General features: G+C 45.0%; 1 protein-coding gene across 2 annotated transcripts in view; it reads right to left on the reverse strand.

The window, feature by feature from the left end:
• The window catches only part of LOC132461292 (interleukin-10 receptor subunit beta-like), a 28,261-nt gene extending 2,463 nt beyond the window's left edge, over positions 1–25,798 (reverse strand). The window contains exons 1-5 of one of the 2 annotated variants that reach the window (XM_060056339.1): positions 25,700–25,798; positions 24,035–24,158; positions 14,574–14,737; positions 14,055–14,212; positions 12,716–12,854 (exon numbers count right to left, since the gene is read on the reverse strand). In XM_060056339.1, coding sequence (XP_059912322.1) covers positions 12,716–12,854; positions 14,055–14,212; positions 14,574–14,737; positions 24,035–24,158; positions 25,700–25,754 — 640 coding nt within the window. In that variant the 5' untranslated portion in view covers positions 25,755–25,798. Of the gene's footprint in view, positions 1–12,715; positions 12,855–14,054; positions 14,213–14,573; positions 14,738–24,034; positions 24,159–24,330; positions 24,487–25,699 lie in introns of those variants that run through there. The other variant, XM_060056338.1, reaches the window with a different exon arrangement.
• Positions 25,799–26,017: the final 219 nt, after the last annotated feature.

Genomic DNA, 26,017 nt, shown 5'->3' on the forward strand with positions numbered 1-26,017 from the left:
CCCTCGGAATCATCTTGGCTGTTAAGATAAGGCCTGAGCATAATTTAATCCACTACTGGAATCTAGCCTCCGTGAAAACCCCGGAATATACAATTTATTAGAAGCCAACACCCAACCAATATTTATACCACTTGCTTACTCTCTATGTCTCATTCATGGTGTTTATTTCATTTTTTACTTCATTTAGCAGCATTACAGAACTTTCATGGTCATAAATAAAAAAATACGAACTACAGCATACTTTAATTTCTTTGTTCGTTCTTGAATTGACGTAGAATGGAGCAAAGACTCCTGGGATGGGAAATGCGTTTATCCAATAAACAGCTTGCAGGTCAAGTTCGTGGTTGCTTGCTTGTTGTTTGCGCTTGCACTCATGCACTCATGATGGTAGGCAAGAAGAGAAAGGAGAAAGGAGGGGCTGAAAAGGCCAGAATAAAAAAGAAGCGGATGCTGGAGGGGAATGCATCTAAGTGCTCGAAAATATCGGATTTATTCCGAAATCAGGCATCAACGAGTCTTGCAGGTGAATTGACAAGAAAAACAGTTAGCCAGAGGCCAGAGCTCAATTATTGACGTTATTGCTAGGCGGGAGCTAACACAAGCTGACAAGTTAATGACTTAACTGATCTTTCTCTTTTAATGGATGGAGAATATGTTAACATATTTGGAACATAGGCCTATCTGCCTAAGCCCACGTTGAAATAAACGGATTGATTTCACACTTGTTCATCAAAACCTCTCCCTGTGTCATTGTGTGTGCGTGTTTACGAGGTGCGTGCGGGGTTCTTGATTGACCGATTTTTCGATATTATTATACGAATATTGAATAGTATTTTTGCCAGAAATGCGCATCCCCAATTAATACCAGTATAAATCAGATTTTTCACTGTTTTTGCATTTAAGATATTAAGTGTTTTCTTCGTTGGTGAATGTCGGCACACATCAAATAATCGATTATTCGTTCATACCTCCCACTGGTTATTCAACCATGACCTATAGCCTATACAAGAAAAAAGTTTGAGCATTGTGATGACGCTGATCAGACAATGCTAGGAGAAGTCATGGCTATAATAACGGATGTGCACACATTGCAAGGTGTACAACAGAGGATAGAATGCAGTGTATGCTAAACAAAATGCATGTGTTCATTAGTGAAATATGATAGGGAAATGTAATGATTGCATCATTTATGTGTTGCATTTAACCATGTAGTGGTAATACTGTTCATTAAAGCTGTTTCTATTTTACAATTTAAACCAGGCATAGAGGAAGATGATTTGTCGGTCAGTGCAAGGGAGAGTGAAGCCTCAGGGTCCAGGATGGAAACAGAAACTGATGAGGAGAGGGATGTTGAACGCAAAGAGGCTGGAGCAGCTGAAGAGGAGACTGAAAGTATAGAAGTTGGACAAGCTGAGGTAGGAATTGAGCGTGTAGAGGCTGAACCAGTTGAGGAGATTCCAATCTTCAATTATTTTGCCCATCCTAACTCTAAAGATCTGTCATTCTTTTTTCACCCCCAACAAACCCCAAGTAGAACCTTGCCTAATATTTGTAATAGTAGGGATGGAATGAATCGCAAGTGGTTGACCTACTGTGAAGAAAGTCATGCTCTCTTCTGCACAGTTTGTCTGGCATTTTCAAAGCCCTCTGCTTATGATGGCCCTTTTGTAAGCGGAGGCATGCAATCCTGGAAGCATGTACATCAGAGAATTGAGGAGCATGAAAGAAGTCTTATACATCAAGACTATGTAGAGGCTTACTTATTGAGGGCACATCATGGGGACATTGAGAGCAGATTAGGGGGGGATCAGCTCTCCCTGCATCAAGAGCAAGTCAGAAAGAAACGGCAGGTGATGGATCGGGTCATCAATGTTATCAAGGTTATAGGAAAACGGGGTCTAAGCTACCGGGGCTCAGAATTTGAAGCTGCCTCCACTTTGGAAGACCAAAGCATAGACCACGGTAACCTCCTTGAAATGGTCATGCTCCTGAGTAGGTATGACCAGGGCTCTAAATTAACTTTTTTGATCACCAGCCAATGTGGCTGGTAAGTTTCTGAAGTTACCAGCCAATCAGAATTTCCACTAGCCACATTTTTTCCCGTGCAAAAAAGACAGATTATGAGAGCCACTGAATTAATTTGATCATTTTATTAACTAAAGCTTTAAATTCATCTTACAGTGAAGTTGGGAATGTATATCCAATTAAAATTAAATCCTAACCGCCAGAAGGTGGGGCTGGGGCCAGCGTTTTACAACTTAAAACTTTAAACAACTCTAAACATGTTTTAGTGCAGATAATGTACAAAATGACACAAATGTATTATGTACAAAGAGACAGGTTAAACATCATCAGAGGCAGAGCTCTCTGAGGACTCTGACTCAGAGCCCCCATCTACATCAGTTCCATTTTTCTTCCTCACAAAGTGTGGCCGGCGTGTGCGCACACTGTCACCATGCCAGATTTCTATGGCTTTGCGTGGGTCGAAGTCTTTGATGTCCGGTGAGCACAACTGTGTTTTCAAAAGGTCAGCTAGTGTCTCCCCTTTCAGGCTTGAGCGCCAGTCACTCTTAACCTGCTTCATGACACTAAACCCCCTCTCACAGTCAGCTGTACTTGTCGGAATGGTGAGCAGGGCATCAAACAGGTGTAGGACATCAGGACACTCATGGCGCAGCATTCTGTTTACTGCAGGCCATGTCTTCTCAATGGTCCCTGTTGCAGGGTCAGACAGACAATACAAAATGAGATGTTACGGTATGCACTTTCAGTGACTTTCAAGCACATGGAAAACAAATGCAAATTTAGTTAGTAAAAGATGGCATCACATTTGGATTGTACCTTTAACAAATGACCTACTCAAGACTATTGTTAAAGAGTCACATCAGACTTCATTTTCTTAAACTTCATTCAACTGTACCTTGGCTGAAACCTGCAGTGTAAAGTTGTGTTTTCAGAATGGTCCATTGATCTGGAATCAAGTCAATATCCACTCCAGCTGTCAGTAGAAGAGGTCGGAAGTGACTAATAACCTGGGGCCGTATTCACAAAGCATTTTATCTTACCGCTAGGAGTGCTCCTAACTCGCGCTAAAACATTTTACGTAGGAGTTTTTTCTTAAAAGTTATTCACAAAGCCGCTGAGACCTACTCTTACTAAGGATAAATCACAAAGAGTGAACTAAGAGTGACGCGCCGTTGCTATGGATTACGTCAATTCTCGTGCACGAGTTTAGAAGCAGTCAGTTCGGTGATTGGTTATTCAGACAAGCCCACTGAATCACCGAAAAACAAGGAAATAGCCTAGGCTAGAAATGAATTCCTATTAAGTAGTTATAGTGCAGTTAGCAGAATACACGCATGATGACAATTTTGTGCAGACCACGATAATGACGTTGTAGCCTGCACGTTCAATAGAGAGAGAAAGCAAACAATAAAAATACGTAAAATTTAAAAGAAAATAAATGTTAAGTGTTGACTGATTTGTGCCAAGGTGTTTACATAAAATGTGTTTTTAAAGTGATCCCTAAATGCCGGCCAAATTCATTGTCATGTTGATCGCCATCATCATCGTCTGGCTGTGGAATGTTCCTCCGCTTGCAGAGGTTGTGTAGAATGGCACATACAGTATTGACTGTGCTTGCCCTCTCTGGGGTGAGGCGTATTTCACCGTGGAGGACATGAACCGACGTTTCATCTGCCCAATTCCTCTCTCCACAACATTTCGTGTATGTTTGTGTGCTCTAGCATATATGGAAGAAATCAGTAAACAATAATAAATATGGATTAAAAAAACACATACGATGTGTTTTACACGTAGGACTAAGCGTAATATGCGCAATCACTTACATGTTATACTTTAACTGTGCTCCCGGTTGTGGATTGAGGTAGGGTGTCAAGAGCCACGTCTTGCATGGATAGTCACTGTCTCCCAGCAAGTGACACCCAACTGGTACATCTCAAAACGCTGCCTCAGACCGCTCTCCATTAAAATGCGCGAATCATGGGTAGCTGAAGATCCAGGCCACTTTGCAACAACATCCAGTAGGCTATGTTAAAATTTGCATCAAAAACAACCTGCGTGTTGATGGAATGCACTTTCTTCCTATTGACGAACACGTCCTCGTCTTTTGATGGTGCAATTATTTTTATGTGCGTCCCGTCAATAGCACCGACCACACCGGGCATACCTGCAATTGCCATGAAGTTGGCTTTGATCCTGTGTAATTGTTGAATGTCCGAAGGAAAGTTTATGGCACGGCTGACTGATGGTTGCGATATTTTTAAATCGTCGGCATTGCAAAGTTGCATTGCACCTGTTGCTAAATAACGTAGTATGGGCAAACATTTTATTTCGGGACTAATCGGATTATTCCTGTTAGTCGGGGATGTTATTGCATTGCGATTAACTCCACAACAAGTTTAATACCCTAACATTTGTTATATTTATATCTGTGGAGAGGGTCTTAGAAAGCAGAGCTGCAGCACAGCAGAGAGGAAGGAGGAGGGACCTGGAGGCTGTACTCAATCAAATTTTCTGGCTAAGTCTACTTTTTTCTCCAAACTACAGACTGCAGCTTTAAGGAGTTGTCTTAAAACATAAAATGGGAATATATTTGTTCATTACATTTTAATTATTACTGACCTGCACTTGTGTCTGTCTCTGGCCAGCACTGGAAATGTATCAGTCGCATTGCCTTCAGGACACCACTGTTTACATCGGCAAACCTAGAAGTGATGCACTGGCACATGGCATCTATGAGATCATTCTTGGACTTGTCATGCTGGTCAGGCTTTGTCGGTTTCAGAAGGACTCCCTCATAGATGTCCGTCTCCAGTGCTGCTCTCAGCTTAGGCCCGGGTCTACAGTTGTGCAGAGATGAATGGATGGGTTTGATTAATTATCTATCTTTACATACATATTGTGAAAAAAGTGTGAAAACACACTAACACAACCTAAAATCTAATAATGAATTGTATGACATATGATACATATCTTATGCATACATATACATAATACATACTCACCATATTTTAGATGGTGATTTTAATTAGTATTTATTGTTTTTATTTATCATTATACCGAGACCTGAGTTCTGCATTTTGTTCTTTTCATGTCTCATGGGCAGAATGAAAAAAAGTATTCTATTCTATACCTTGACTTTTCTATGACAGCCTGAGTGGAGGACAGGCAGCTATGAGCCTCAGCCAGGGTTACTGCTGACTTCTGCAGTGACTTGGAAAGGTTGCTCAATTGAAAGATGATGTCATGGAGAAGACAGCAAAACCGTAGGACTCCGCCATCCTTTGCTATGTTAAGGAAGCCCTTGGCCTTTGCCCTCTGAACACTGACAGTGGTCTCCCCTAGGGCCTACAAACAAAACAACAGCATTAAATCACAGACAACATTTACACTGAATTCCAAATTATTATGCAAATATGATTTTAGTCTCATATTTATTTTGTTTTTCCAATGCAATTCTTCGCTTGTATTGTGTCTCCTACCTGTTTATATCACTGACAGACATGTGTTTGACATGTAAATGTATTAAGCAAGGCACAAATATTAAATTATCCACCTACACTGTTGGTTTTAGTAGGCTATAAATTATCATACCTTTTCCTGTAAGTGGCGTACAACAGCAGCATAGCCCCTGAGGAAATGGTCTAGTGCTTTGAGGAGATGTGGCAGCCACCTGGTTCCACCTACTCTGGTTGGCATCAAAGCCTTCATGTGGAGCTCCCCGAAGTGTTGCTTTAGGCTGGCCCTGTTTACTCCACTCTTGTGATACAAGGTGTAGAGTCCACTCAATAGGTCCTCAACCTTCTTGGCCATCACATTTTTCCTCACTGCATCTGAAAAGGCAAGTCTATGGGCCATGCAATGGATCCCCAGCACATACGATCGGTCTGCACGCAGCTTGGTAACTACACCATTGTTGACTCCTGTCATTACAGCTGCTCCATCTGTGGTGATGGCCACCAGCTTGCTCTTCCAATCAGTGCTGACTTCACTCTCCATTACATTACACACAGCTTCAGCTATGCTTGTAGCATCTGGCTTTGAAACAGCTTTTATCCCGACAAAATCAACTTTGATCTTCCCCTCACTGGCACTCCTGGCATAGACCATCTCTTCTTCAATCACTGCACTGTCCAGGGATCCGTCTGACATGACAGAGATGAACTTGACATCTGACAATCTTGCCCTCATCTTTCTCCTCACATCCTCCGCTATGTAGTGAATGAACTCTTTTGCCTGATAGTCATTTGTGTATGTCTCTCCTATCTTCAAGCCTTTCTTTCTATCAACCCTGAAATAAATAATAACCAAAAACACATATATAAAAATGCTTGTATTAGGGCAATCGTGGTGGCCACATGATATATTCATGTTAAACCTTTGCATGTTATGTGACTGATAAAGTGTGAGGCTGAACTTTAAAATAGTTACTAAAATAGTACTGTCAATATACCGTATAAAATGTAATGAGTCTGAAACATGTAAATAATAAAGTTAATCCACTTACTCACACATCCATGCGAAGTCGGTGAAAGGCCTGCCTTTTTTCCCGATGGCGTGGGCATTGCGAAAAAGTAGCTCCATCTTCTCGAACTCGGACGTCTTCATTAAGGCAAGGCTCCTTCCAGCTTCACTCTCTTCGATACGACACGTCTTGGCGGTTTTCGTCCTCAGGCTCTCCTGATGACTTCGGGCACTCTCATGATCCTTTACTGCTTCTACTTTGAAATTATTGGTTCCTACCACGAAATTATTCGTTTTGTGTTTTTCTTTAGCATACATTCGGCAATCCTGACAGAACATTACGCTGTTTTCGTGATCATACACGAGCCACTCACGACCAGTTAGCCATTTACAGTTAAATTTCCTCTTTTTTTTCGCGAGGTCCAATATCCTCCTCCTCCCCTACCTCTTTGGTAGGAATATCCTTTCTCTTGATGGCCGGCTGTCCCAACCATCGCCACATCTTGTTTGTGTTTGTGTCTGTATTTGTATTTGTACCGGCGTCTATCGTTTTTTCCAACCCAAGAGTGACCTACGCCCCCTCCCCTAGTACGGCAGCCTCGACGGATGCGTTCCCATAGAAACCGTGCTCACGCGTCCCGCGAAATAGATAGTAAAGTTACTCATTTATCACCGGCCAAGCCGGCTAGTGAGTTTTTTTTAATACACGCCAAAATGAATATTCACCCGCATTTGGCGGGTTGGCGGGTGTTAATTTAGAGCCCTGGGTATGACCCTTGCCTGCAACAACATTTATCGGAATGTATTGGAAAAAGTAAAAAACAGCATGAAGCTGGGGCAAGAGGCAGAGGTTCATTGGTCACTCTGCTATCAAAAGACACTATCAACAAGGTTGTCAAAGCGATCAGGCAGCTGATAAGGGAGACAATTGCCAGTGAGGTCAGAGAAGCCAAAATGTTTTCTGTCCAGATTGACACCACTCAAGACATCACCACCAAAGACCAGTGCTCTGTGATTCTCAGGTATGTCACAGATGTGGTCCATGAGAAGTTGGTCGCTCTGGTTGATTGTGAGGCCTCTACTGGGCAGTATTTTCTCGACCTCCTGAAAGACACACTAGCAACCCTTAACCTCGATGTGTCATGTTGTGTAGGGAGTGCTACAGATGGGGCAGCCAATATGCAGGGCAGTTACAAAGGCTTCTCTGCCTTTCTATCGGAGGCGTCCCCCAACCAAATCCATGTCTGGTGCTATGCACATGTCCTTAACCTGGTTTTAGCGGACACAACAGGCAGTGTTATTCAAAGTGCATCGCTTTTCTCTCTCCTGAACGACATTGCTGTTTTCATAAGGGATTCGTACAAACGAATGAAAAAGTGGGAACAAACCAGCACAGAAAAGCGGCACCGAAGACTCTCTCCAATAGGACAGACACGGTGGTGGGCTAAAGATGCTGCTCTGAGAAAGGTGTTCGGGTGTTTTGGAAGACCTGACAGTGCCATGTATATAGACTTAGTCCTGACTCTTCTAGCAATTCAACTAGAACCAACAATGAAGCCAAGTGCTAGAGTCAAGGCCAAAGGATACATGGATGGTCTCCTAAAATTTGAGACAATTCTCACAGCCCAAATCTTTCTCAGGATTTTTGAGCACACATCCCCCCTGTCCAAATACCTTCAGACAAGCGGGATGGATCTCCTGACCGCACACCGACTGGTAGTGGGAACAGAGGATAGGCTGAAGAGGTGTGTGCGAGACTTCAGTGGCATTAAAGAAGCTGCAGACCAGTTTGTGGGGTGGGCCAATGGTGAGCTGCAGGAGAAGGACTGTGAGATGGAGGTGGAGGTAGCACTACCTGAAAAACGGGTAAAGAAAAAGAAGATCATGCCAGGGGAGCTGGCAGAAGATGAGCCATTAACAGCAGCTGAGAGGGACTTTGAGGTGACTGTTCATAATGTCATTATCGACACCGTCACCCAAAGTATCCATGAGCGCTTTGCTGTGAGTGGAAAGCTTTGTGCGGATTTTGCCTGCCTGGATCCAAAAAACTTCTCTGACGTAAGAGATAAGGGACTTCCAGGATCTGCAATGCAAAACCTCAGTAAATGCTTACTAAAATTTGATGCCAGAGCCACTACTGGTACCTTACAGGCTGAGCTGGCAAGCCTCGCCACACAGTGGGAAAGATTAAAGCTGTCCCCCCTAGAGGAGTACAATGTGCGGACCTCAGGAAAAGAGGATTCACCCGAAGGCACTGAGGGTGGTGATGAAGAAGAACCATGCGAAGTGGAAGGGCCAGAATTGGTCAGTGTTAAGTGTTCTATGTGTAAGAATTGTGCCATTTGTGTTTACCTTATCCTGGCACAATACAACTTAGAGAAAAACTCTTACCATGTAATTGGACTGGCCTACAAATTTCTTCTAACAATATCAACTACTCAAGTGGCATGTGAGAGAAGTTTTTCTACACTAAAATTTGTAAAGAATAGACTTAGGAGCACTAGGAAGCCTTTATGCTCATGGCCACAGAAAAAAGCATCCTCATGTCTTTGGACACTGATGGGGTGATCAACAAGGTTGCAGAGACCAGTGACCTTCTGAGACGACAGCTAATGTTTTAAGGTAGGACATGTTTAATTTCTTCAAGATGTTTTGTTTTCAATACAATTTAATTGACCAAAGTATCCATGCATTATGCTGACCAATTATATTGTAACTTGCTGAAACTATTAAAATATATTTTAATAGTTCTCTAAAAACGTATTCAATGTACCTGTTTTTCTTATGTTATGTTATTACCTGTAGGTTTAATAGGTTGGCATTCTCTATACTTTTTCAACATGGATAAAAAGTCAACACAGTGCCTCAAAACCATCAACGTCATTCATGTTAAGTAAAAGGAAAAAACCTCGGCCACGAGAAGTTAACTGAGCTCTCTCGGATGCCGGGCCGAAACAACATTTGTTTCACTACGACTCCTTTCAGCTGCCCACCCCCCCTTCGCCTGCAAAAAATAAATAAATAAAACGGCTAGTCCGGAGGGGGGAGCTCGGCGGCAGTCCAGCAGCTCAGCTCCGGCAGAGACTCCCGGAGCTGAGCTGCCGGGCTGCCGCCGAATTCCCCCCGCCGGAGCTGCTCGTCCGCTGGTCCACAAAATCTTAGCTATGCTCTGATCCAGGGGTGCCCAACCTTTTTTGACCCAAGATCTACTTTTCAAGTAGCCAACCTCCCGAGATCTACCGGCCTAGTGTCAATATTGCAAACCTACCTTCAAGCGAGGGGGGGGGGGGGGGGTTGTATCGTGAACCTACGGACTTCATTTGACGGCTTTCAACTGCTGTTGACAGCGCATGCGCTACCGCGCGTATATGTCCCGCGCAAATTATTATTATTTTTTTTTTCTTCTTCTTCACCCCTCGCGGTCGACTTGGGATCTGTCGGCGGTCTACTGGTAGACCGCGATCGACTGGTTGGGCACCCCTGCTCTAATCGGATGGGGGGTGGGGAAGTGGGAGGTAATATTCAACTGTGCCCCCTTCCTACGTAGGAGGGGGCGCCGAAACTGACTCGCTCGTTTGGTAACTGTAGGCGGGGTACTTTCAGAAATGCATATCTCGTTCAAAAAATCATCTACAGACTTTTTTGAAAGTTTGTATGCGTCCGGGAGCACCAGAGACCCAAAGCAACACCCCAAATCCTAGGAAAAGTGTTGTTTTCATAATATGTCCCCTTTAAGTTTTATTCTTTCTTGCTTTTTTTCTTCTTTATTATTCTCTACAAACTTTGGGACCTATCTCCATCCTCCATTTTTCACCTAAAGACACCTAAAAACAACTGGCGGGATTATTATAATTCTTTCTACAAACATCAATCAATACCATACCTTTCATAAGGCATATCGTTTGTACATCTAGTACCACTACTACTTCAGCTACTACTACTCCTACTTCAGCAACTACTACTCCTACTACAGCTAGTACCACTACTACTACTATCCTCCAGCTTCGACAGTATCACAGTTTAGCTTCCAGCTTTTGTAACAATGTATTTCAGCACTTTGCTTCCTCAGATAATGCAATTCAGCGTCTGTCAGTTTTCGATTTCAGCTTCCAGGTTTTTAGCATCGCACTTCGAAACATTTTACCGTTCCGATTTTTCAGCAGTGCAGGGCAATACATTTTACCTTTCAGTTTCTTCAGTTCAATTTATTTTACATTTCTGCACTTTTAGCAATGCTTTGCGCTTTTCTTTCAGCTGTCACTTTATTTGTTTCCAACAATTCTTTTATTTTTTTAATTGTGTGCATGTTAACATTGTTTACTCCATTTAGACTTTTGAACTCTGTTCAAATTCCTTGACTTGATTGAAGCCATTTAACGTTTCTTTACGTCTAAATCTATGTGGTTTTATTAAAACATATTTTATTCCTCACTTTGTACCACAGCACTCACTACATTTTCTGCAGGAATACATATTCTAGTTATTAATATTATTGTTATTTTTTGTGAAATTAAGGCCCTGTCCACACTAACCCGGGTAAATATAGAAACAGACATTCTCAATGAAAACGATCTCCGTCCACACTATCGTTTTCATAGTTTATGGAATGTTTTGCATCCACGTTCCAAACAGATTTTCTTTTGATAAACAGTGGTTGTCATGGTTACGCGACTCCGGCCACGCCTCTCTGTCTAGATAAGGGTTAGTGTGAACAGGGCCTCATATTCATAAACGAGTAATGTATGGTCCTTCAACTTCCAATTTCAAGTGAAAAATATAATAATTTACGAAAAATATTTGCAAAGCTTGTTTCATGTGGTGCCCCCCCACTGGTTGTCAGTGGTTGGGGCCCCTGGGAACGGGCCCACATGCCCTCATGGATAACCACGGCCCTGCATCACACCATAGAGTGAAATGGAACATGTGCCGTCTGCGTGGTTTGTTGGAGAGGAGTTTAACTATCTGTCTACCCTGGCTAGGCGCCAGGGGTCGAAGGCAGAACACACTTTACCACACAACCCACCTGACGGCTCACGTACTGGCTCACTGAAGAGGCCCTTCGGCCTGTAGGGGGCGATGTGAACACGATCCTGAACACAGCAGTTTTGTGTGCGTTTGTGTGTGGAGTATGTGTGTGTGTCTTTCTCTGTGTCTCTGTGTGTGTGTCTCAGTCTATTTGTGTGTGTTTGTGTGTGTGTGTGTGTGTGTGTGTGTAACTGTCTTTGTGTGTGTGTGTGTGTGTGTGTGTGTGTGTCTGTGTCTATGTATTTCTGAGTCTGTGTGTGTTTGTGTGTGTGTCCGTGTCCGTGTGGCTGTCTCTTTCTGTGTGTGTGTTTGGTTGCGTCTGTGTGTGTGTGTGTGTGTGTGTGTGTGTGTGTGTGTGTGTGTGTGTGTGTGTGTGTGTGTGTGTGTGTGTGAGGGTCTATTTGTGTCTGTGTGCTTCTGTCTGTCTATGGCCCCGTCCACACGAAGCCGATTTCATGGCGAAACCGCAAAGGTCTTGTACGGTTCGGCCTTCCATCCACACGAAGCCGGTGAATCCGCTGACCGAAACCGTAAACTTCTGAAACCACCCTCGGAGGTGGTTTCAAATCTACCCGGTTTCGTTTTGGATTCGTGTGGACGTCTGAAACCGACTGAAACCGTAAACCATGACGTCATCGCCCCACCCCTCGACCCTCTAGCCAATGACTGTTAAGCCCGCGGAGTCTCAGAACTCACAACAAAAAAGATGATGGCGGACTACAGGCTTGTAATCGTTCTGCAGTAGACCATGTCCCTTGTTGGGTTGCTAAGCCATTATTTATTGAGACTGTTGACTGACTGTTTGTTTGTGTTGTTAGTGGTTCGGGGGGCAGCCTTTATGCGCATGCTCGCCTCTTCTTCTTATTTAATTTTCTTCTGGATTTCTGTAGCAGAAGCAGCGCCCCTTATGGGCCTGGCATGTGTACTACAGCGTTTCTACAGATCTACCCGGTTTCGCTTGACTCCGTCTTTACGGAGATACTCCGAAACCGGATAGATCGAAACCGGAACGGTTTCGCCCGTTTCGGCTTCGTGTGGACGGGGCCTATATGTGTGTGTGTGTGTGTGTGTGTGCCTCTGTCTTTGTGTCTGTGTGTCCATCTGAGTTTCTAAAACCATAACCAACCACCACACAGCTTCAATCACCACTATAACTTCTATAAACTAGACAAATATTTGAGGACCACTGTAACACAAAACCAACCTGATTGATCACATACTGGCTCGCTGAAGAGGCCCTCTCGCCCATAGGGGTCCACACGAGCCTGAATGCAGTAGCTGTTCCCAGGGTCGTTCAGCCTCAGTCGCACCCTCTTGTCTGCCACACCCTTCTTCTCCAGCACCTGTGATGGATGTTGGTTAGAAAATTGACAGATATTTTCCTTTGCATCCATAACAACTGACCAGGTTATGCAGGTCATTGAGGAGCTGTTTGTGTGTGTGTGTGTGTGTGTGTGTGTGTGTGTGTGTGTGTGTGTGTGTGTGTGTGTGTGTGTGTGTGTGTGTGTGTGTGTGTGAGAGAGACAGGGAGAGAGAGAGAGAGAGAGAGAGAGAGAGAGAGAGAGAGAGAGAGAGAGAGAGAGAGAGATATAATTGCCATAAAAGTCGTATTTTAAAGTTGATCTTGTATTTTGCGTCAAAGATGCCAAAAAGATGACTTAGGCAGATAATGATGATGGGATATAAAAAGCACTCTGATGAGGCACAGTGCGTCAGCAGCGTCAGGAGAGTAGAGGTAGGTTAGATATCAACATTTTGGAAAAAATATGACTTCAGGCTAACGATATCACAGGCCTTTGACGTCATTTTTTTCCTCTCTTGTTATTTCTTTATTATTTTTTAGACTGATGGTTAATCCCCAGGGCCAGTTTGATTCGGACATGAGGAACCACATGGGAGGAAATTAATTAATGTTTCCCAGAACCCTCCAGCCCAAATCAGATTGCATCAACAATAAAACACAAAGAGGACTTCAGGGGTTCCCCTTTTACAACCGACAGCACAAATTCACGTGTGTGTGTGTGTATGTCTATTTGTGCATGTGTGTGTGTCTGTCTGTGTATGTTTGTGTGTATGTCTATTTGTGCGTCTGTGTGTGAGTCTGTCTGTGTCTGTGTGTGTGTCCCTATATCTGTGTCTGTCTGTGTGTCGAAACCCATAGACAACCACCAAACAGATTCCACCACCGCTATAGCACATCTATCAACGTCCATCAAACCCTCCCGTACACAGAGAGAGCTCTAAGGACCACCCTTCCATCCAACATCGAGGGCGTTTAGCAGTCGCTTTTATCCAAAGCGACTAACAACCATTCATTCACCCATTCACACACCGACGGCGGAGTCGACAACGCAGGGCGACAGGCAGCTCGTCAGGAGCAGTTAGGGTGAGGCATCTTGCTCAGGGACACCTCGGCACTCCGCTAGGAGGGGCCGGGGATCAAACCAGCAACCTCCCGGTTACCAGCCAACCCGCTCTACCTCCTGAGCCAGTGCCGCCGACCGGACCACCCCTCCCCCCTGGCGCCCCCTTGTGGTCATTACGTGGTCAGGCCGGTCCTTCCTCCAGTACTGCAGCACGTAGGAGACCTTGCTGTAGCAGTCTGTCAGCGGGCGGAGCACCCTGAGCACGGGGTCCGCCATCACCACCTCCACCTCTTCGGCTTTGAACTCCACCTGCAGGGTGGGGGCCCCGATGACGGCTAGGGTGGGGGGGATGGGGGAGAAGGGCGGGAAGGAGAAGGGAAGCAGCAAAGGAGGAAAGGAAGGAGGGGATAGAGGGAGGGACTTCATTGATTGGTTTATGCTTAATTGGCCGACAATTTAAAAAACTGAGGAGAAAAGATGGTTCCTTGACCCCAACATCTCTTTGTGTTGAATAAGCTTGCGTGTGTGTGTTAGCGTGTGTGTGTGTGTGTGTGTTAGCGTGTGAGTGCAATGTGTGGGTGCAATGTGTGTGTATGCTTGTCATTATCAGTAGTCGTATGTGTGTGTGTGTGTGTGTGTGTGTGTGCGGTCCACAGTTTCTAAACACGGGTGGGGGGGGGAAGCCGGTGGACTCACTGTCCTCCGAGGGTTTGTGGAGGACCTTCACCCAGCAGGACTTCGCGGTCCCGGCCTCTGCCCGGACCCTCAGGACGAAGACCCCCAGACAGCTGGGGACGGGCCCCATGTCACAGTGCCGGTCCCCTGTGTGGTTACACACTGTCTGGAATTCATCCAGGCCCCTAGGGGGCGACAGAACAGTACAGGGACTTCAGTTTAGATACCCCTCTCATAATTACCTACTTTATTTTATTTGTATTAATAACATTTGTATTTTATTGTGATCTATGCTGCTACTTATTTTAACATATTTTCTTTTTCTAAGTTACTTTAATTTGTATTTATTTTTGTATAGGCATATACATTAAATACATAATGCTTTGATATTAAAAAAATGGTAAATAGGGTGAGAGTAGGGTAGATATATTATACATTATATATAAAAATATAATATATACTTTATTTTTAGATATTATTTATATTATGAATAAAAATATTCCTTCCTGTTCCTGGAGGTCACAGAGACACAGATGGATGGGGAGAGAGAGAGAGAGAGAGAGAGAGAGAGAGAGAGAGAGAGAGAGAGAGAGAGAGAGAGAGAGACAGAGAGAGAGAGAGAGAGAGAGAGAGAGAGACAGAGACAGAGACAGAGACAGAGAGAGAGCCCAGTAGTGAGGGCGCGGTATAGCCCAGGGCCTCATTTCCCGATAGGAAAACGAGGATCTTGCGAACCTTCCTATATTTCTTTGGAGCGTTTCCAAAACTCCTCTTAACATGAACGTGCGTGCACTGCTCTAACGACGTTCGTAGGATTGTAGCGGTGCTGAAATGGGCTCTGTAGGAGGGGGAGACGCAGGAATGTCTCAGGAAAATAGGCTTAAAAAGGGTTCAAATATCACCACATCAAGGCCAACAGCAGAGTAGCCTACGAAATGATAGATATAACATTAATGCTAAAGATATAAAAACACAATTGATTACGCCTAGGCCGATAGGACTGATATGCTATATCAGTCCTAATCCTGAACACACTGTGCGTCCATTTTTTTCACTGCATTTTCCCCCCTGAAATAATTCCATGTTGCAAAAATCAAAAAATAGCTTGTGTGATCTTTTAATGACCACACAGCCAGGCTGGTGGAATTTGTTGTCAGCTTGGTACAGGTTCCAACTTAAAAAACATATAACACAGATATACATACAGAATACACACTACACAATACATAAGAGCCATGCTTAATCCTTAACGTTCAGAGTTCAGAAAGTTTATTGCAGTTGGGATGAAACTGTTTTTTAACCGGGTTGTTCTGGAGGCAATTGTCCTGTAACACCCCCCAGAGGGCAGTAGCTTGAAGGCATAGTGTGCAGGGTGAGTGGGGTCGGAGATGATTTTCAGTGCTCTGCGTAGTGTCCGTTTGTGGTAGAGTGAATCAAGGGATGGAAGGGGTGTGCCAATAATTTTGGATGCTCTATTTATGATGCGTTGTAGTTTCTTCCGGGAGAGTGAGTCTAGACTGCCGAACCAGACTGTGATGGAGAAGGTGAGGATGCTTTCTACGATGGCTGTGTATAAGTGGAGCAGAAGATGGGACCTTACCCTGAACTTCTTGAGCTGACGGAGATGGAAAAGTCTTTGCTGGGCTTTTTTGTAGATGTGGTCTGCGTTTATTTTCCATTTGAGGTTATTGCTGATGTGGGTTCCAAGGAGTTTGAACGTGTCAGTGATGGAGATGGATTCACCTTTAATGAGCACAGGAGTTTTGGGGGATGGTTGGCGTCTTGGGGCGATGATGAGTTCCTTTGTTTTTGATGAGTTGAGTATGAGATCATGGTCTGTACACCAGGTCACTGCTTGGTTGATCTGTGCACGGTATTCTGTTTCTTGGTTGTTGGTGATGAGTCCTATGATGGTTGAGTCGTCCGCGTACTTGTACAGGTTGACAGAGCTGTGGTGGGATGTGAGCTTGTTTGTGTAAAGGGAGAATAGCCAGGGTGAGAGAACACAGCCTTGGGGTGTGCCTTTACTGAGGAAGAGAGGGGAGGATGTGGTATTTTCGATATTCACCTTTTGTTGCCTGTTCCAGAGAAAGCTGTGAATCCAGTGACAGATGCATGGGTCGATGTTCATGTCCAGTAATGTATTGAATAGTTTGGCCGGGTTTATTGTGTTGAATTCAGAGCTGAAATCCATGAACAGGATGCGGGCATATGTGTTGGCGGACTCCAGGTGGTTCAGAATGTGATGAGTTGCTAAGATGTCTTCAACTGACCTGTTGGCTCTGTATGCAAATTGATATAACTGCTGATGTCAAGGCAATGGGTCTGTAGTCATTGAGGCAGGAGATGGTCTTGGTTTTGGGAACTGGGATGATAATGGATTCTTTGAAGCAGTTGGGTACTGAGCTTTGGCAGAGGGAGGAGTTGAAGATGTTGGTAAAACCCCAGCCGGCTCCGCAGCACAGTGGTGGAGAACGGAGGGGCTGATGTTATCTGGGCCAGGGGCTTTACTCCTCTTAAGTCCCTTGAAGGTGCTCCTCACCTCCTCCTCGTAGATGGCGAAAGGGGGGGGAGGGAGGGGGTCTGGGAGAGATGGTGGTGGAACCGGTGCCTGCTCAAACCTCCCATAGAAAGTGTTAAGTGAATCAGGAAGCTGATTGTCGCTGTCAGGTGTGGGGGTGGGTTTCTTTTTGTAGTTTGTCATGTTTTGTTCTTCTAATTTAGTGGCATAGTTGGATTTGGCTCTTCTTATTGCAGATCTCAGTTTGTATTTGGCAGCCATATATTGTTCTTTATTTCCTGTCAAATGAGCTGAATTTTTCTCCTTTCTTATTATCTTAACGTCCTTGTTAAACCACGGTTTATTATTATTGTAGTGTTTGACTTTTTTGAGTGGAATGCACAGGTCAACGCCGTAATTGACGTATGACGTCACTGCTTCGGTGATGTCGTTCAGGTCACCTGCGGCATGGAAAACATCCCAGTCCGTGCACGCGAAACAACCCCGAAGCTGTTCAATGGCTCCGGGGGTCCAGCACCGGAGAAAGGTTGTTGGTGTTTTGGAGGATTTAACTTTTTGCCTGTATTTTGGAATTAGCAGCAGCATCGCGTGGTCGGACCTGCCCAGCGGAGGCCTCGGGAAAGCACGGTAAGCCTCTCTGATGGAGGTGTAGCAGTGGTCAAGCGTGTTGGTCCCTCTGCTGGGGGGCAATTAACCTGCTGATGGTAGCCGGGGAGCTCAGATCATAGGTTGGTCTGGTTAAAGTCCCCGAGGACGATGACTGCTGTGTCCGGGTGTGAATTTTCCACTGAGGAGACGTAGTTGGCTAACTCGGCTATGGTGGTGTTAGCGTTAGCCTCAGGTGGAATGTAAACACAGATCATAATAATTGATGCGAACTCCCGTGGGAGGAATGATGGTCTGCATTTGACAGTGAGGTATTCCAGGTGAGGGGAACATACATGTGTGAGTTCAGTAGAATTTGTGCACCAGCGTTAATTTATCATGATGCAAACACCACCGCCTTTTGCCTTGCCCGATAGTTTGGAAGATCTATCGGAAAGATGTAATGTGAAACCTGGAAGAGTTACCGCTTGGTCTGGTACTGATTGATCCAGCCAGGTCTCTTTGTCAGGCAGATGGCAGAGCAGTCACTGTAGTCTTTGTCGGTTTGGATCATAAGTTGTGATTCGTCCATTTTGTGCTGGAGGGATCTTACGTTTGACAGCAGAAGGCGGCCGGTAAGGGCGTCTCCTGAACCTGGCAAAGGTGCCGGAGCAGCGGCCCTCTTGGGCCGGCAGCCTTGGTGTTGAGTGGCTTGCGCTGTCGATGTTTGATTCCAGTAATTTCTCCTCCAGCAAGGATGTAGATGGGCCCAGATCACTGCGAGAGGTGGAGCTGAGGTTTAGAAGCTCCGATCGGGTGTACTGGATTACGCACGACACTTTACAAACAAATAACGCAGACAATAAAATGACAGACGGGAACACTGCTTGTACTGTGGCAAGCCTCACGGCCGCCATCTTCCTAGGAAGATTTATCTTAATGTGCTGATTTCTGAAACATGCTTTGCGCAAGGGAGCAGACTTTGGGCCCTATGTTAACGGTCTGAAGCGCAAAACTGAGGTAGCTTTGTGGGCGGGGCTCTGCCGTAGTTGCGATTATACCGGCGGATAAACTACTCTTGCGCCCGACGCAAATCTAAAAAGGGTTGCCCAGAACTAGCCTAATTAACCATAGGTGTGGTTTGAGCGTAACGTGCAATAAACCAATGCGAGTGCCATCTCCCACCCCCTTTAAGAGCCATGAGCGCATTTGAACCTGACGAGTTGATATTTTGACAGCACGTTTACAGTCTCCGATGAGACAGAGGCTTGACCACATGAATTTCAAACTTCGAATGGCTCAGTTTATGGCCAAATAATATGACCTAATTCACACATGGAATAGCGTTTTCTTCTGCAAATTCCGAAATAATGAGTCGTGTAAATTGTTGCAAAGAAAACTTAACACACACATGACATGCGGTCTTGTGACCGCAACTGTGGGCTATTTAATGACATGCGGCAATACATTTACACATCGTTTCTTACCAGTATTGTATACATTATCGTTATCAACTTGTGTTCCTAATATGCATGTGTCCCCCAGTGTTTCCGCTAGAAGAAATTGGTGCCGGTCATGTGACCGGGAAGGTTTCATTTTACCGGTCAAATTGGAAGAAAATCGGTCGGATATTGTCCGTGTTTATTGCACTTAAAAAAATTGATAGGCAGGCTATATAAAGAAGAAGTGTGTGATCATATTTTGATTTGCCATGGTTGTTAAATACCGGTGCTCCGCAAAGCTTGCCGCCGGCTTTCGCTAGCTTGCCGCCGTTTAGTTCATAAACCTACGGTAGTCTATAGGGGAGCGTGTCTATGTTCCCCGGGTCCTATGTTCCCCTCTTTGTATGAGACTGGGGAACATATCCCATGTTCCCTGCTTTTCCCAAAAAAGAGTCCTATGTTCCCCGATATGTATGTGACCGGGGAACATAGAACCCTTTTTTTAAAAAAGGGTCCTATGTTCCCCGGTATAACTACCATTGCATGTCTTCACCTTTTGTGGAAGAGGGAGAGACGTCGGAGAACCTGACGCAGTATATTCATACGCCGGTAAACAAACCCAGAGAAGCCCAATCCCTACGAGAGCTCCCCGCGCTACGGCCATCCGGAGGCGCACAGAGCTTATGGCCGTGATATTATTATACAATTATATTATATACTATTATATAAAGAGCTCCGGGAGTCGCAAACGGCAAGAATCACTTTCTCCTCCATGCTGCAGTTCACCCCGGACTGCACTGCACTGAGTTGGCCGGTTGAACGCTGATTGGCTGTTACGTTAGACATGTCACTCTGTTGAACGCCGATTGGCTGTCATTACGCGAATGCCGCGTCAAAGTTGAAATATTTTTTTTTTTTGATTGATAGATTGCGGGGAACATAGGACCCTTTTCTGGGAAAAGGGTCCTATGCTGTATGTATGGCTACAGGGGAACATAGGACCCTTTTTGGGGAAAACGGGGAACATAGGACCTGCTCAATTTTTTTCTGCTCAATGGTTGAATCTCCTCGTGACTGAATGTTTGTATACAGCGCGCATGCTGTATGAGCGCAGGGTTGATGCGCTCCACTTTCTGTGGAGAACCAGCGCCTTGAACATTACGCATAAAACGAAACCGGATCGTTTTCGCCCGTTTCGGCTCCGTGTGGGCGGGGCCTTATTTCCAATCGGTCATTCTGACCGGAGACATTTAGAATTTTCGGTCCTCCTCATTTTTTTGAGGAGGACCACGGGAACACAACGGGAACTCTGGTGTCCCCCCGTTAATGTACATTGGGGGAAAATCGGGTTTGCGCCGGGTGCAAACTAGCAAAGATACATGCGTCGGTGTAGAATGTAAATTGTGCTGGATGCAAGATGGGGCCCCTTATCTGATTCCGCATAAGGTTTCATTGATTGACGCGCACTCTCTATTCTAGAATCTTGGGTGTAATCATTAAAAATGCAACGTTACATTAATTCATTATCATTGAAACGCAGGGGCTGGGCATTGACACACGGCTATTGCTGACCCGATTAGGAGTACTTGGTTTAGATCCTGCCTATATTGTTGGGAAGGATGATGTATAGGTCTTTTTACACTGCCAAGCCCGTTCAGTCGCGGTTTGGCACGCTCCCGATTTCACCGTCTTATTTCAAGTTTCCTGTGTAAAACCGAGGGGGTCAAATCCACCGTTCGTCACGGCGGGGGCTTTCTTGGTTCACTTGAGAAGGCGGGGCTGCGCACGGAGTCTAGACCTCTTTAGAATAATTTGCATGCTCCTGAATGTTTTAATTTTTTTCTGAATGAAGACACCTGCATGCAATAATGAGTTCATGTCTGAGTGTAGGCTACAAACGCGATTAACTATGGTCAGGGATGTTCGTAGCTGTCTAGACACAGTCCAATAAATTCCAAGTGAACTTCATAACAGCCTCACCAAAGCGCCTACAGGGCTTAATGCAAACAATCGCAACAAAAATCGCCAGCAGAAATTCTCTGACACCCGCTGGTCTCAGCATGATTCATGTACAGTATGTCTTCTGTCATTGATCAATATGAGGAAATGTAACCACGATGGTTGAATTAAAATCAGTGGAAGACAGCAAGTGCAGCTCGAAACCAACCTCCACCACAAGAGCAATGGAATCATTTCATTTTATTACATGCCTTGTGACGTGGCGTTGGATCGGTACATTTCACCTGCGCATGTATTTTTGGAATTTAAAATTGCTGCAATAAATTACGTTGTTGTTGACTTCTAACCTGCCTCTGTCTTTGCTGTTTAAAGCTAACAATAGTCTACGAGTAATATATCGGCGGTAACAACTGTTTTTGGGGTATTGCGAAATTGCGGCAGCTGGACATTCAGTGGCATTGGATGTGTTTTAATAAAACATTTCCAATATTTTTTATAATGACCGCTGGTGACGGAATGACCGCTGGTCAAGCCACTGAGGCTATAGTAGGCTAACGATGCTCTTAGCATCCTACCAGTACCCCTGGAGTCCTCGTTAGCTACGAGCGTTTTCACAACGTTCGTTACCAACGATGCTTTTGGGAAACGGTGTGAAAACTGTACGATGCTCGTACGACGCACTTCACGAACCACTTAGGGTGAATCTCAATCCTTTGCTCCAAAGAAAATCTCAGCCCTAGCCCTCGCTGTTGCGCGTGCACGCACCGTGGAGCAATGTCCCAATACCTCTTTAATGTAGCTTTAAGGGGTAAGGGGGAGGGCTAACATCCCCTCAAAATTGAGATTTTCGATGGACACCCTCAAAGCGCTTCAGTTCTGACTTGCTCCCACAATACCTTGCGAGAAAACGGAAAATCAAGAAATATCCTAGACAAGATGGAGGACGAAAAGATGCGACAGGATTGGAAAAACACAAATGTAAGTATTTTCTCTGTAATTAACTAGTAATTATTTTATTAATTATACTCTGCAGCCCGGCCGCGGGCTTCGAAGTCCGGCCGCGGACTCTCGGAAGTCCCCGGCCGACTTTCGCAGGCCGCCCGACCCCGGTTCTCGGCCGGGATACATGCCCGATCACGGGCTCTGCAGCCCGGCCGTCGACCGGGCTGCAGACCGGGCTGCAGACCGGGCTGCATACGAACGGGCTGGATATCATGTCGTATGATATCCAGATCTTCCATGTTCTAGTGACTCCAGGTTAAAAATAAGCTTTACTATACTAATATATTATATTATATTATATTAGATTAGATTAGATTAGGCTTTATTGATCCTTTTGGGATGACTCCCTCAAGGAAATTGATTGTCCAGTAGCTTACAGAAAGAAACACAACACAATATTAAATTATATACAATATAAGATAAACAATACACTCTAAGATAACTATAAAAAGTAAAATAAAAAGTAAACAGTAAACAATAAACTCTTAGCTAATATAGAAAGTAATATTAGTAATATTATTAGTTATTAATTATTAATATTCTATAAGTATTATTATACTAATATATTATATTAGTAATATTACATGGTTAATCAATGTATTTTTTGGCAGTACTATATTGTGTACATAGCTATTACATATTGTACGTAACATATGGCCATATCACCCAGTTCTGGCATATAATTCCTAATTCCTTCTTATTCGTTTTCTTTCAGGACATCGTTGAGTCCACTGCCACCAGCCCCCCCACCTCTCCCTCATGCTCCTCCACCCCAGGCACCTCTTCCACCACCCCAGACACCCCTTCCAAGAGGAGAGTGCCAGGGAGCAGGCGAGGCATGAGGAGAGCGAGGCAAAGTTGGCGGAATGGTGGAGAAGATGTGATTCTCCACCATTCTCTCAAAAGATGAGAGAGAGTGTGTGTGTGTGTGTATTTTTAGGTGTGCGTTTGTGTGTATTTTTAGATGTGTGGTTCAGTGTTTCTTATTTAAATAAAGTGTTTCTTCTAAAGTGTTCTTGTTCTTAACCGATTATTATCTAAGGGTGCACTCACACTAGGCCTTCTGGCCGTGGCCGTGGCTGTTTTAGCACCTAACCGTGCTCAAATCTGCCAGTGTGAGTGTGGGCAGTCTCGCCAGGCCGGGCCAATTACAAAATATAAATACCATTTCAGGTTAAACATCTTTACAATGGGTCTTGCTCGTTGCCCGAGACAATGGCAGCCAGTCTGTCTCTTGTAACATTACCAGGGGTCTGGTTATCTGCTAGGGGGCACGGGGAGGCCATGATGACGTCACAGGGTAGGGTTGTCCCATTTGGTAGGGGATCGGTTAGGGTAGCAATGAGGGGTAGCAATGAGCATGAGCAATGAGGGTTAGGGTTGAGATGTAGGGTTGAGACAGTGAGCAAAGAAACGGGATTGGGCCTTAGGCTAACGATGCTTTAGGGAAACTGGGCCCAGCTCAGCTATGGCTTGCGTTTCCACCACCGACAGTACACTTATGGTAGGGTGGGGTTTAAGTGGTAAGGCGATAGCCGCGGCAGCTACGTAAGCATCGCGATCTCATAGCAACCCGACAAAGTGCAGCCTGCTAATAAATCCACGGAAAAGGAAGATGGGCACTATGAACAAAGACCACAATGTAGGACGTCCAAGAAGGACGGCAAACTTTTGCGCGAAATTTTCTTCAATGAACGAAGCTTTCGCCGTTGTGTTTGTTTGTTATTATCCCCCTGTCGCACGGAAGTGCGATTCTATCGACCAATCAACAGACAGCGTGTGTAACTCGAACTTGCTGGCATCCTTTAATGTGTCTCGGTACCCCAACGGAGGAGTACTGCGAGACGAATACGGCTCAGTCCGGATCACGCCTACTTTTGGCAGTGGAAACGGGACCCCTGCCGCACCTTTGCAGACTGGAGAGAGAGAGAGAGAGAGAGAGAGAGAGAGAGAGAGAGAGAGAGAGAGTGTACCTCATCTGGGCTGTGTAGGTGAGATTGCTGGGGGAGTATTCTGGGATGTCCCAGGTGAGGACGGCCCCCATGTTGAAGGAGACCACCGTCACGTTGTCCGGTTTGGGCAGCTGTGAGGACACCTCTGTGAGAACACAAACAAACAAACCACACAAACACTGACTGGAGGTGGTGTCTAGACATCTCTTTGAGTTGATCAAGCTTGCATGTGTGTGTGTGTGTTAGTGTGTGTGTGTGTGTGCGGTTCAGAGATTCTAAACACGGCTGTTGGGTGGGGGGGAAGCCGGTGGACTCACTGTCCTCCGAGGGTTTGTGGAGGACCTTCACCCAGCGGGACTTCGCAGTCCCGGCCTCCGCCCGGACCCTCAGGACGAAGACCCCCAGACAGCTGGGGACGGGCCCCATGTCACAGTGCCGGTCCCCTGTGTGGTTACACACTGTCTGGAAGGTCTCCAGGCCCCTAGGGGGCAACAGAACAGTACAGGGACTTCAGTTTAGATACCCCTCTCATTATTACCTACTTTATTTTATTTGTATTAATAACATTTTTTATTGTGATCTATGCTGCTACTTATTTTAACATATTTTTATTTTCTAAGTTACTTTAATTTGTATAGGCATATACATTAAATATATAATGTTTTGATATTAAAAAAAAATAGTAAATAGGGTGAGAGTAGGGTAGATATATTATACATTATATATAAAAATATACTTTCTCTTTAGATATTATTTATATTATGAATAAAAATATTCCTCCTGTTCCTGGAGGTCACACAGACACAGATGGATGGGGGGAGAGAGAGAGAGAGAGAGAGAGAGAGAGAGAGAGAGAGAGAGAGAGAGAGAGAGAGAGAGAGAGAGAGAGAGTGTACCTCATCTGGGCTGTGTAGGTGAGATTGCTGGGGGAGTATTCTGGGATGTCCCAGGTGAGGACGGTCCCCATGTTGAAGGAGACCACCGTCACGTTGTCCGGTTTGGGCAGTTGTGAGGACACCTCTGTGAGAACACAAACAAACAAACAACACAAACACAGACCGGCCAATGAAAACAAACAAAACACTTTGTCTTGTTTTGAAGGGACAACTTTAAAAAATTCGTCTGGCATTTTGAGTAATGTATTAGCTCAAATCAATGTCGTCATTCATAAATATGTCCTCATTGGTGCAAAATCAGCTCCTAACGCTGCTGATTGACTGTGTACATATTACACCACCAGGTGTGAGTGTGATTAGCCGCTACAAGCCCTTTTGAAAATCTGCCTCTTCTGGACATCACAAGTGTCATGTCCACCTCGATGTGTGACGGGTAGATCAGTCTACCCGCCTACCCAGTGGACTGTAGCAAACGTTTCTCATCTATCAGTCACACATCTAGGTGGACACGCCCACTTGTGATGTCACTAAGGCACAGGTAAGTAATGATTTTCAAACGGCTTATACCAGCTTATCACACCCACAAACCTTTAAAATAGGACTCAGGCAATGCTATGAGGCTAATGGCTAGCTATGAGGCTAACAGCTAACGGCTAGCTATGAGGCTAACGGCTAACGTCTAGCTATAAATTAACAGCTAGCTATGAGGCTAACAGCTTACGGCAAGCAATGAGGCTAACGGCTAGCTGTGAGGCTAACGATACTGAGAAACAGGTGAGTTGGTACGAACCGGTTAATCTGAGTAAGCTCGCGGCGACTATGAGGACTCTGATCCTGGCTGCCATGGCAACGTGAACACAGTGAGCTCTCTGCTCTCTTTCGGCGTCTGAACGAGTGGAAGTGTTTTTCTAGAGAGAGGGGGCAGGTAGATCGGAAATAAAGCAGAAGTGACTGGTTCTCGGCAAGGTGGAGGGATGTTTTATTGTTTGTAAGTTAGTTCCGTTTGCGTTGGTTTTACGTGAAGCAGAATAGAATGAGGAGGTGTTGTGGTGAAATGTGTGGACATATGGGAGGCAGACATTTAGGGGTGGGGGGAAATAGGTGGCTG

Source organism: Gadus macrocephalus, chromosome 7 (genome assembly GCF_031168955.1).
Source record: "Gadus macrocephalus chromosome 7, ASM3116895v1".
Classification (NCBI taxonomy): Eukaryota; Metazoa; Chordata; class Actinopteri; order Gadiformes; family Gadidae; genus Gadus; species Gadus macrocephalus.